General features: G+C 42.9%; 1 protein-coding gene across 3 annotated transcripts in view; it reads left to right on the top strand.

The window, feature by feature from the left end:
* The window catches only part of Otulinl (OTU deubiquitinase with linear linkage specificity like), a 32,755-nt gene extending 20,746 nt beyond the window's left edge, over nucleotides 1–12,009 (top strand). The window contains exons 2-8 of one of the 3 annotated variants that reach the window (XM_008821775.3): nucleotides 1,140–1,299; nucleotides 2,952–2,983; nucleotides 3,092–3,183; nucleotides 5,434–5,583; nucleotides 7,882–8,010; nucleotides 9,926–10,195; nucleotides 11,517–12,009. In XM_008821775.3, the coding sequence (XP_008819997.1) occupies nucleotides 1,140–1,299; nucleotides 2,952–2,983; nucleotides 3,092–3,183; nucleotides 5,434–5,583; nucleotides 7,882–8,010; nucleotides 9,926–10,195; nucleotides 11,517–11,690 (1,007 nt within the window). In that variant the 3' untranslated portion in view covers nucleotides 11,691–12,009. Of the gene's footprint in view, nucleotides 1–1,139; nucleotides 1,300–2,714; nucleotides 2,871–2,951; nucleotides 2,984–3,091; nucleotides 3,184–5,433; nucleotides 5,584–7,881; nucleotides 8,011–9,925; nucleotides 10,196–11,516 lie in introns of those variants that run through there. The other 2 variants (XM_008821774.2, XM_008821773.2) reach the window with 2 other exon arrangements.
* The last annotated feature ends 6 nt before the right edge of the window (nucleotides 12,010–12,015 follow it).

Here is a 12,015-nt window from a genome sequence, read left to right as displayed (position 1 = left end):
TGGAAGTGACGCTGGTGCTCCTGCTGTGTGAGTGATGTCTGAAAGATTCGGTGATGCTGTCTGTCATAACCCATGATGCTTCAGAACAGTGATGAGTAGCAGGGAATCGCCAAAGACCACCTGGTTTGTCCACAATACACTGGGCTGAACTGAATTCATGAACTGCTCATAGATCCAACAGATAGCAAGGACTGAGTGTGTGCTGGCACTGGGCTGATGCTTAAGATTTTCATTTTGTCTTTTCCCAGCAAGGTCATCTTCATTTTATAGACAAGAAAGGGTTTTCTTGTTTTATTTCTTTTGGGGGGTTTTGGGTTTTTTTTTTCGGTCTTTTTGAGACAGGGTCTCCCTGTAGCCCCATCTGGCCTGAAACTCACTATGCAGACCTGGCTGGCTGGCCTCAAACTCACAGAGATCCACCTGCCTCTGCCTCCCAGGTGCTAGGATTAAAGTCATGTGCCATCATACCCTACTGGTACAGACAAGAAGATTTAAGACCAGGGGAGTTACATGGTCATAGACGCATGGTCAGGAAAGCAGGATTTGATTCAGGATTCTGAAGCCCTTACTCCTTATATACACTGACACTCTTTAATTTTGGAGAACAAAGATGCTCTTATATGTGATACTGATTATGGAAGAAAGTAAATGCTTCTTTAATTTTGGATTGAATTTTTGAATACTTTAAAAACATGTATGTAGGCATGTGGGGATAGCTCAGTAAAGTACTAATTGCCTAACTATGAGGACCTGAGTATGATCCCCAGACCTATGTGAAAAAGCTAGGTGTGATGGCGTGCTTGTAATCCTAGCACTAACAAGACAAAGACAGATGCATCCCTGGACCTGCTGGCCAGCCAGCCTAGCTTACTAGCCAAGTTTCAACCAGCCAGAGACCATGTCTCAAAGAAGATCAGTGGTGCCTGAGGAACAGCAACACAGGTTTTTTTCTGACTTACATATATGCGCACATGTACACATTCCCCTTCTGCATCTGCATGCACACAAATGTGCATGCACATATATACAATGTATGTAAATCAATGTTAGACACTGAGACGAAACTATCAAATGTGTACACATGTCCCTTAGAGCAGATGTATAACTGTGATATGCTTTTTTGTTTGTGTGTTTTATAGGTAGCGATCAAGTTCACTCCTGGACACTAGTAACAAGCCAAGTCATCAGTACGGCCTGGAGAATAGCAACCGCCTCTGTGATGGTGGCACTCTTGTTTCTGACAACTACCCTTGGCTACTTCAGAAGGTTGTACATATATTTAGGCCACTGGCTGAAATGGTGGGTCATCGTATCATCTTTACATTTTAAATCTGCTTAGGAGGAAATTGTTTTCACAATAAACCCCAGGAGGCTTGGCCATTGCGCAGGCATCCTCTTCCTCCTTTGTACTTGGGCATTTCTCATGCTCACACAGAGTATAATTAGGAATATGCTGGACACAGCAAACCACTGGAAGTCTATCCCTTGACCTCCCTCAGCCTGTTAGTTTCATGTCTTGTTGAGTCAGGATTCACAGTGGGCCTCCCAAGCAGTGGATGTGGACCACTTCCTGGAAGTGACGCTGGTGCTCCTGCTGTGTGAGTGATGTCTGAAAGATTCGGTGATGCTGTCTGTCATAACCCATGATGCTTCAGAACAGTGATGAGTAGCAGGGAATCGCCAAAGACCACCTGGTTTGTCCACAATACACTGGGCTGAACTGAATTCATGAACTGCTCATAGATCCAACAGATAGCAAGGACTGAGTGTGTGCTGGCACTGGGCTGATGCTTAAGATTTTCATTTTGTCTTTTCCCAGCAAGGTCATCTTCATTTTATAGACAAGAAAGGGTTTTCTTGTTTTATTTCTTTTGGGGGGTTTTGGGTTTTTTTTTTCGGTCTTTTTGAGACAGGGTCTCCCTGTAGCCCCATCTGGCCTGAAACTCACTATGCAGACCTGGCTGGCTGGCCTCAAACTCACAGAGATCCACCTGCCTCTGCCTCCCAGGTGCTAGGATTAAAGTCATGTGCCATCATACCCTACTGGTACAGACAAGAAGATTTAAGACCAGGGGAGTTACATGGTCATAGACGCATGGTCAGGAAAGCAGGATTTGATTCAGGATTCTGAAGCCCTTACTCCTTATATACACTGACACTCTTTAATTTTGGAGAACAAAGATGCTCTTATATGTGATACTGATTATGGAAGAAAGTAAATGCTTCTTTAATTTTGGATTGAATTTTTGAATACTTTAAAAACATGTATGTAGGCATGTGGGGATAGCTCAGTAAAGTACTAATTGCCTAACTATGAGGACCTGAGTATGATCCCCAGACCTATGTGAAAAAGCTAGGTGTGATGGCGTGCTTGTAATCCTAGCACTAACAAGACAAAGACAGATGCATCCCTGGACCTGCTGGCCAGCCAGCCTAGCTTACTAGCCAAGTTTCAACCAGCCAGAGACCATGTCTCAAAGAAGATCAGTGGTGCCTGAGGAACAGCAACACAGGTTTTTTTCTGACTTACATATATGCGCACATGTACACATTCCCCTTCTGCATCTGCATGCACACAAATGTGCATGCACATATATACAATGTATGTAAATCAATGTTAGACACTGAGACGAAACTATCAAATGTGTACACATGTCCCTTAGAGCAGATGTATAACTGTGATATGCTTTTTTGTTTGTGTGTTTTATAGGTAGCGATCAAGTTCACTCCTGGACACTAGTAACAAGCCAAGTCATCAGTACGGCCTGGAGAATAGCAACCGCCTCTGTGATGGTGGCACTCTTGTTTCTGACAACTACCCTTGGCTACTTCAGAAGGTTGTACATATATTTAGGCCACTGGCTGAAATGGTGGGTCATCGTATCATCTTTACATTTTAAAATACCCTCACCATACAAAAAAATTTTGATATTGTCCCCTTTATCTTGCAGGTGGATTGGATATTTGCAGAGAAAATTTAAAAGTAAATATTTTGTGCCTACATTTCTTTATGTCTAAGGTACAGACAAGGCTAAAGAAAGGCAAGGAATGGGAAAATTAACTGCCTTTTATTTTTTTTTGCTTTGCCCAGGGAACCTCAGTGTGGAGGCAGAAGTTGATTTGCTCAGTTATTGTGCAAGAGCGTGGAAAGGCGAAACACCTCGTGCCAAACTGATGAGGAAGGTATGTTTGCTTATAGAAGTTAAGAAAGGCAGGTGGTGGCTGTCAGAATCAGGGCATATTTGGTTCCACTTCACCAAGCCAAGAGGTCAGTCACCACCAAGTGGGATGCAGTTAACAGCTGCTAGATGGTGGGTTTAGGATTTGTTTTAGTTTACGGTTTGGTTACTGTAATACAACACTGACTAAAAGCAACTTGGAAGAGGAAAAGTGTTTGTTTGGTTGGTTTGCATTTCCAGGTTACTGTCCATCATAGAAGGAAATCAGGGCAGGAACTGAAGCAGAAGCCATGGAGGAAGGCTGTTCACTGGTTTGCTCTCTGGCTTGTTCATCTAGCTTTCTTTTATAGCCCAGGTCCACTGACCTAGGGATAGTGCCACCCACAGTGGGCCAAGCCCTTCCACATCAATCATCAGTCAAGACAATCTCTTGCAGACATGGCCACAGGGCAGGCATCTGAGCTAACTAGAGCAGGCCTTAACATAAAGTTTATGTCTTTGAGGACTCACATCAATTAGGTCTGTATTTCACGACATGTGGGTACTGCATTGTTATTGGATTTCTGTTCTGTTGAACATCTGTATGTGTAGTGGAGACTCTCCACTGTAGGGATCAGACACCCTGCCTACCGTAATATTTTGAGGAGTGTTAGAGTTTTCCTTTGGACTAATCTTGGTTAAATATTTCCGACACTGCTACCCAATCTTATCTCTTGTAAAAAAAGTGAGGGAGGACCACATCCAAAGTCCTCTTTGACATGGTCTGAGAAAGCATACAGGATTTTTCACTGTGGTCAAGTTGTATTTATTATCAACCCTGAATAACTGCCTTGGCCTTCCAAGGTTAATCATCTAAAACAGCATGAGCAGTCTTCATACACAAGAGTTGCTTTAAGATACATGAATAGGGTCATCGAGATGCCTCAGTGGGTAAGAGCACTTGCCACACAAGCCTGAAGACCTGAATTCGAGAGAACTGACTCCTGAAAATTGTCCTCTGACCTCTACACACATACCATGGCGTGTGTGCACCTGCATTCGCACATACATCATGCACACACATGTGCACCCACAATAATAATAATAATAATAAAACTTAAAAATAAATTAAGAGGCTGGAGAGATAGCTTAGCAGTTAAGAGCATGCGCTGCTTTAACGAGGACCCAAGTTGGGCTCCTAGCACCCACGTCAGGCAGCTCATAACCACCTATAACTCCAAGCCCAGGAGATTTGATGTCCTTTCTGATTTTTGTGGGCATCTGCACCTAGGCACATATCCCCCCCCATAATTAAAAAATAAAATTAAATCTTTTTAAAAATATTAAAAACATAATCTGGAGAGATGGCTCAGTAGCTTAAGAACACTGGTTGCTCTTGCAGAAGATCCAGGTTCGAATCCCAGCACCCACCTGATGGCTAGCAACTATCCATTATTCTACTTCCAAAGAATCCAACACCCTCTTCTGTCTTCTGTGGGTGTTGCTCAACACTGGTGCACTTATACTTTTTTTTTAAATAAATAAATAAATAAATAAATAAATAAACCGTGTCAGCTCAATTAAACAAGGGACCAAAGGGGAGGTGAGAAATAGGTGGTGGGCCAGCACTAGATTGAGAACTATTTGAGATTGATTGCTGCTGGGTGAGGGAGAGTATGACTTACATATGACCACTGGATGGGCTGACTAGACTCTAGTGGATGCATTTATACTGAAGGACATTTGGGTACAAACATCTGAATGAATAGGACACAGCATGTATGGCAGAGTGCATAGGGTTCTGTGGGAGGATGAGGGGAGGCCTGGATGGGGGAGGTCTGGGTTTGAGTGGAAAATATAGTAAGAAATTTAAAAAGCTCAATTCAAAAACAAAGAAAAAAATTAAAAATAGGGGCTGTAAAGAACACTGACTGTTCTTGAAGAAGGCCCGGGTTTGGATTCCAACACCCACATGGCAGCTAAAAACTGTTTATAACTCCAGTTCCAAGGGCTCTGACGCCCTCTTCTGTCCTCTGAGGACATTGTATGACATGGGCACACTTACATACATGCAGGCAGTACACACATACACATTAAAAAAAAGATAATAAAATATTTTTAAAAAATTAAAAAGTAAAACAAAAAAAATTGCATGCGTAGTCATAATTTGTCATTGCATCCTCTGCCCACTGTACAGGGGAGCAGTGCTCATTGTGCTCATTGTGTTTGCTGAACTCACTTTCGTTTGTCTCCTGTTCGTCTTTCTGTGAAACAGGCTTATGAGGAGCTGTTTTGGAGGCACCGTATTAAATGTGTTCGGCAAGTGAAGAGAGATAACTATGATGCACTCAGATCAGTGTTATTTCAGATATTCAGCCAGGGCCTCTCTTTTCCGTCCTGGATGAAAGAAAAAGACATTGTTAAGGTACGCCCTCCCACCTGGAACACAGGGACTGCCATGTGGGTGCTTCCAGCCCTGGTACTCTCTGTAGCTTTGTATCAGAAGATTCTCATATTAAAGAGCTTTGAGGGGTCACTTAGCCAGTTCCCTCTCCATCTCACTTTGTTCATTGGTTTCAATGCTCACAACCTCACAAGAGGCATCTGTGCTTTGTAAGTAACATGGTCTAGTAAAATTCACCTAAATGCATGCAATGTGTTATCAACCCCCCAGAGATTATGTTGGCTACCTTTGCAGTCAATTGTTTCCAGATCGCTGGTCCCTGCAGCTCCTAATCTGTTTTCCATCTCTACAGTTGTGCTGTTTCCAGCGTCCTGTGAGTGGAATCATCTACGCAGCCTTTTGAATCTGGCTTCTCTCCCGCAGCAAAGTGCATCGTGGTTCACCCATGTTGCTCCATGAATTTGTAATTCATCTCTTTCTGCTGTGGCAGATATGGTGATATTTCTTTACATGAAAGGAGCATAGTTTATTCACAGTTGAAGGGCATCTGGACTTGTTTCCAGGGTTTAGCAACTATGAATAAGGCTTTTATGAACAGTCTTATTCAAGCTTTTATGTGAACATTATCTGTTTTTTAAGTAACTACCCAGGAGTTAGATTCCTATTGGTATGGTAGCTGTATGCTTAACCAAAGAAACTGCCAAATTGATTTCCAAACTGATTTCGCAGTTTTGTCTAACCAGTACAGAGTGACAGTTGCAATTACTCCACATGCTCACCAACACTTAGTATCGTAGGTATTTTTCATTAGCCATTCTAATGGGTGTACACTGATGCTGTTGTGCTTATTTATTCATTTATTAGTGTGTGTACATGTATGATGGGGGAGTGCAAGTGCCATGCCGCGTGTGCGGAGGTCAGTGGGAAATTGTGTGGAATTGGTTCTCTCCTTCCACCTTTATATGGGTTCTGGGGATTGAACTCAAGAGTCAGGCTTACTCAGCAAGCACCAGTAACCTCTTGCATGCTCTCACTGTACTTTAAGTGACTGTGACTTTGACCATCTTTTCATGTACCTGCACGCCATCCATATTGTCTTATTGGAAAATTATCTATTTAATCTCTGTCCATTTTGTATCGTTTCCTTACTGTTTTGAGAATTCTTTATATGTTCTGAATATAAGTGCTTCATTCGATAAGTGATTTGTGGATATTTTCTCTGATTCTATGGCTTGTTTCATTGTTTTCTTAAAGTTTATGACAGTGCATTCTTTTCTTAATATTTTATTTTTAAAATTATTTTTTTATTTTATGTGTAAAAGTGTATTGCCTTCATGCATATTAAATATACTCATGTTGTGCAGTACCTGTGGAGGTCAGAAGATGCCATTGAATCTCCCTGGAACTGGAGTTACAGATGATTGTTAGTTATCACATAGGTGCTGGGAGTTGAACCTGGATCCTCTGCAAGAGCAGCCTGTGTTCTTAACCGCTGAGTCATTTCTCCAGCTCGGCAATGCATTCTTACTGAACAGCTTGAATTTTTGTTTTGAATACAGTATGCCTACTTTAGAATTTCAGAGCAAAGAAATATATATATACATATATTTATTTGCATGTGTTCTCTATCTTTAACGTCTTTTATTTAAACTTATTTTGAGTGGGTCTGTTCTGGCAAATAGCTATCAAGTATACACACTACCCTAGCTCTGCTTCTAGTTAATGAGGATAAAGAATATGACAGAAACCCTGGGTTCAGCCTCTGAGTTTGTGAAGAGCTATTAGACACCTACAGTGAATTAGATCCCCACATACACCATAGTCTAATATTCACCTACTTCAGAATTTAATCCTAATAAGAGCCTTGTGGAATAAACAGTTATTGTTCATTTATAGTAGAAGCTGAGCTAAGTGGTATTTAAAAAAAAATCCTTGCTGTCAGTTCTCAGCTGATGAAGGCAGCCAGGTTTGAACAGTGAGTGCACCATTATATAACCCACCTGCTCCTTCATGGACTCTGCTTCTCTCCCATCATTTTGTTACAAAGGTTTCTAAAGGGCTACAGCAAAGATGTGGTATTTTATTCAAAAAGATTGTTTTGTGCACATAATCGTATATTTAATGTTTTATTTAGAATATAATCTAAAAGTCACTTATGCACAAATCTAAAAGATGCCTATGTGCTTTCTACTTAACCGTTGTAGTCTTTCGGAGTGACAATTGCTAATTGATTGCTAAAAGATTGTGTGCGCAGACATACTCCAGTCGCATGTGGTGAGCACTGAGACACTAATCGTTGTTATCTACTTCCTTTTCAAGCTTCCTGAAAAGCTGCTCTTTTCTCAAGGCTGTAACTGGATCCAGCAGTACAGTTTTGGACCAGAGAAGTATACAGGTTCAAATGTGTTTGGGAAGTTACGTAAATGTGTGGAACTATTGAAAATGCAGGTGAGCATTTAGGGAAAACAGAACAAACACTGGGAATAAAGCATGCTTCAAAAACAGCCAGTTCTCCGTCATGGCAGGCGTATTGCTTTGTGCTAGGGAAGTGAAAACCGTGGCAGGCCTCCTGCTGGCAGCTGGTGATTCCGTCTGTGCACCTCTTCTACCAAGTAGGAACTAGAGCCAGTGTTCTACGTGATGGCTAGGCTCCTTGTGAGGGCAAGGAGTTTCTGTGGCTGTGTGGGAAACCTAACCAATCATAGCCAGTTCTCCGTCATGGCAGGCGTATTGCTTTGTGCTAGGGAAGTGAAAACCGTGGCAGGCCTCCTGCTGGCAGCTGGTGATTCCGTCTGTGCACCTCTTCTACCAAGTAGGAACTAGAGCCAGTGTTCTATGTGATGGCTAGGCTCCTTGTGAAGGCAAGGAGTTTCTGTGGCTGTGTGGGAAACCTAACCAATCACGGAACTTTGTTTCAAATGTGGAACAAGTTCCAGACAGGAAGCTCAGAAATGCTTTTCTGCGAGCATCCTCTTAGTAAGCTAAGGATACCACCATGTAGTAAGTACACTAAAGTGTCTTCCTGACTTTTAAGAATAACACAGTGTTTGGGTGAGAGGAATGAATGCCAAGCTCACCACTCACTACCTGACTTGCCTGGGGAAATGGCTTTCTGAGCTGTAGCTTTCTTCTCTGTGAGGGAGAATTGTGAGTAGTGTATACCGTGTTGTGAGGCTCTGAGTTAATTAATTCACCTAAGAGCCTTGCAGAGTGCCTGGCACCCGGTGACTTAGCACTCTGGCACTGTTCTTTACTGGAATAGCTTTTGGAGGACCCAACAATCCCAAGCAGTTTTGCAGAACTGATTCACTTGGTAGTTTACCTAGTAGTGGTATATTTTTGAGAAAATTTTGTTTCTTACTATAAAAGTAAAGTGTGGGTGTGGTTTACAGTTCCAGTTTCTATAACAGGATACCATAAACTGAGGGTCCTATACAACCAACAGTTTTTTCTTGTTGTTGTGGAGATTGGAAGTCTGAGGCCAGGGGGCCAGTATGGAGTAACACTTGGTGACACCCCCTCCTGGTTTATAGATAGGTGTTCGGTGGTGGCCCCCCACCTCCTGGTTTATAGATAGGTGTTTGGTGATGGTCCCCCCTCCTGGTTTATAAATAGGTGTTTGGTGATGCCCCGCCTCCTGGTTTATAGTTGGGTATTTGGTGATGACCCCCTCTTCCTGGTTTATAGACAGGTGTTTGGTGATGATCCTTCCTGGTTTATAGACAGGTGTTTGGTGATGACCCCTTCCTGGTTTGTAGATAGATGTTTGGTGATGACCCCTTCCTGGTTTATAGACAGGTGTTTGGTGATGGGTCTTTTCTGTGCCACCACACACCAGAAGGAGAACTAGCAATCAGACCTCCTCTTATAAATGCCCCAATCCCATTCATGGGGACTCCATCCACATAACTGATCACCACGCAAAGGCCATACCTCCTATTGCCTTGACCCTGGGACTGGACATTCAACATATGAAATTCCTGGGGGTCGGGGGGTGGCCATGAACACTCAGCCCATAGCAATAAAAAGTTAAATTTCTGTTCTCTATTCATCTTTGGCTTATTTTATTTTTTTTCTTGATTTATTTATTTTTATGGGTATGAGTGTTTTGCCTGCATATATGTAAATGCACCATTCACATGCAGTATCCATGGAAGCAAGAAGAGGGATTCAGAATCCAAGTTACAGACAGTTACAAGCTGCCCTGTGGGTGCTTGAGAACCCATCTCAGGTCTTCAAGAGAAGCCAGTGCTCTTAACGCTGAGCCATCGCTCCAGTTCCGTGTTACTACTTTAAAAGTTGTTCAGTGGTCAGTGGGCTCATCTTTGTCCTTCTAAATTCACACTTACACCTGTATTTCCAGTGGGCTGAGTTTAGTGCCATGAGAGATTACCACAAGAGAGGGAACATGTGCAACGCACTCTTCTCAGACGCCCTCCTAGAGTATAAACTGTACGAAGCTTTGAAGTTCATCATGCTCTACCAGGTCACTGAAGTCTACGAACAAATGAAGGCTAACAAGATCATCCCCGGTTTGTTCAGACTCCTGTTTTCCAGGGAGTCATCTTCAGATCCTTTGAGCTTCATGATGAACCACCTGAATTCCATTGGTGACACTTGTGGATTGGAGCAGGTGAGTGGGAAGTAGAGGAAGAGGTTCATGGATGACTCGAGAATACTTGAACCTGCAGACCTTCCAGGTTTATGTTTAGCAGTGGTAAAATCAACTGCACAGATGTGTCCAGCTGGTATTAATGGCCCCAAGTGCAGAAAAGAAGTCATAAGCCTCACTGCTGGGTGCTGTGCCCTATGTCTGAGGACCCTTGGACTGGAGAGAGCTGTTTCTCAGAGTCTTGTCAGCCACACAAATAATAACTAGGAAAAGTCCCCTAGGAAAGCCAGATCACTGTGGGAAAGCATTTGACTATCACAAACATAAAAATTAGTAGAAATTTTAAGACCAGCTGGGTGTGGTGGCACACATCTTCAGTCCCGGTACTCAGGAGGCAGCTGGATCTCTGTGAGATTGAGGCCAGGCCAGCTGGGTCTACAGGGAGACCCTGTCTCAAAACAACAACAACAAATTTTTGATATCAAAAAATGTTCCCTCCCCATGACAAATGTCTTCTGCTTTGCTTTCCCAAAGAGGATGAACCATCTTTGACATCTTTCCAAACTGATTTAAAAGAAGAGCAGACTGGTTGGAAAACAGTATAATTTTTCTAGTGTGCATCCTTTTTCTTTTTCCCTTCCCCTCTCCTCTGTTCACACCTTCCTCTTTTATTTTCCCTCTCTGTCTGTCTTTCCTTTCTTTCCCTTTTCCCTCTGAGACAGGATCTCAGTTGTAGCCCAGGCTAGTCTGGAACTCGCTGTAGTCCAGTCTGGCCTCAGGTTCATGGCAGTATTGCTTCAGCCTCCCAAGTGCTGGATTAAAGGTGTGAGCCGTAGTGTCTGGCTTGGGCATTCCCTTTCATTCTGAATGATTTTTTTTTTCTGATCTCTTCACACTGGTCAGAGTCCTGCCTTTCTCTTCTTCCTTCCACACTATGGACATGTGCTGTCCATTTCATCAGTTCAGTACAAACCTGAAAAAAGGGAGCCTCGACTCAGGAATTTTCTCCTTCAGAGAAATGCCTTGTCTGTGGGGCATTTTCTTGATTGCTAGTTGAGGTAGGAAGGCCCAGCTCACCGGGTGGTGTCATCCCTATACAGCGGGGCCCAGGCTTTATAAAAGAGATAGCTGAACCAGCCAGGGAAGCAAGCCAGTGAGCAGCATTCCTCCATGGTTTCTGCTTCGGCTCCTGCCTCCAGGTTCCTGTGTTGGCTTCCTTCAGTGATGGACTGTAACCTGTAAGCCAAATAGACCCTTTCCTCCCCCAAGCTGAGTCTGTTTAGTATTTATCACAGCATTAGAGAAATGCATGCTCATGGCTTCTCTTTCACCTTGTACCCAGATTGATATGTTCATACTGGGATATTCGCTTGAGGTAAAGATAAAAGTGTTCCGGCTGTTCAAGTTTAACTCCAGAGACTTTGCTGTCTGTTACCCAGAAGAGCCTCTTAAGGAGTGGCCAGAGATCTCCCTGCTGACTGAGAATGACCGCCACTACCACATTCCCGTCTTTTAAGTTTGCCATGGACTGGGCACCAGCTCTCATCAATGACAGTGGTCACATTTTCAAGTAAAATATTTCTGAGAAACGAGTTACTGTTTCAACTTTGGAAGGAATGACAACCTTCTCTGAACTTACAGGAACAATGAGGGCAGGATGCTTTGCCTTTCTCTTTCAGTAAATTCCTGCAGAGCAACACTGATCTACTGGAAGTTGGTGGGTTGACCTTGTTCATAAGGAATCTTTAAGACAGAAGGAACTTAATATGGACAAAAATAGGAGAGAAAAGCAGGAACTTCTGTTCTTCAGTAACACTGCCAATATGGGATGATCATAAATA

Source organism: Nannospalax galili, unplaced genomic scaffold, assembly GCF_000622305.1.
Source record: "Nannospalax galili isolate Female #2095 unplaced genomic scaffold, S.galili_v1.0 scaffold207, whole genome shotgun sequence".
Classification (NCBI taxonomy): domain Eukaryota; kingdom Metazoa; phylum Chordata; class Mammalia; order Rodentia; family Spalacidae; genus Nannospalax; species Nannospalax galili.
The sequence above is the reverse complement of the archived record's forward strand: the minus strand, read 5'-3'. Positions and strand labels throughout refer to the sequence as shown.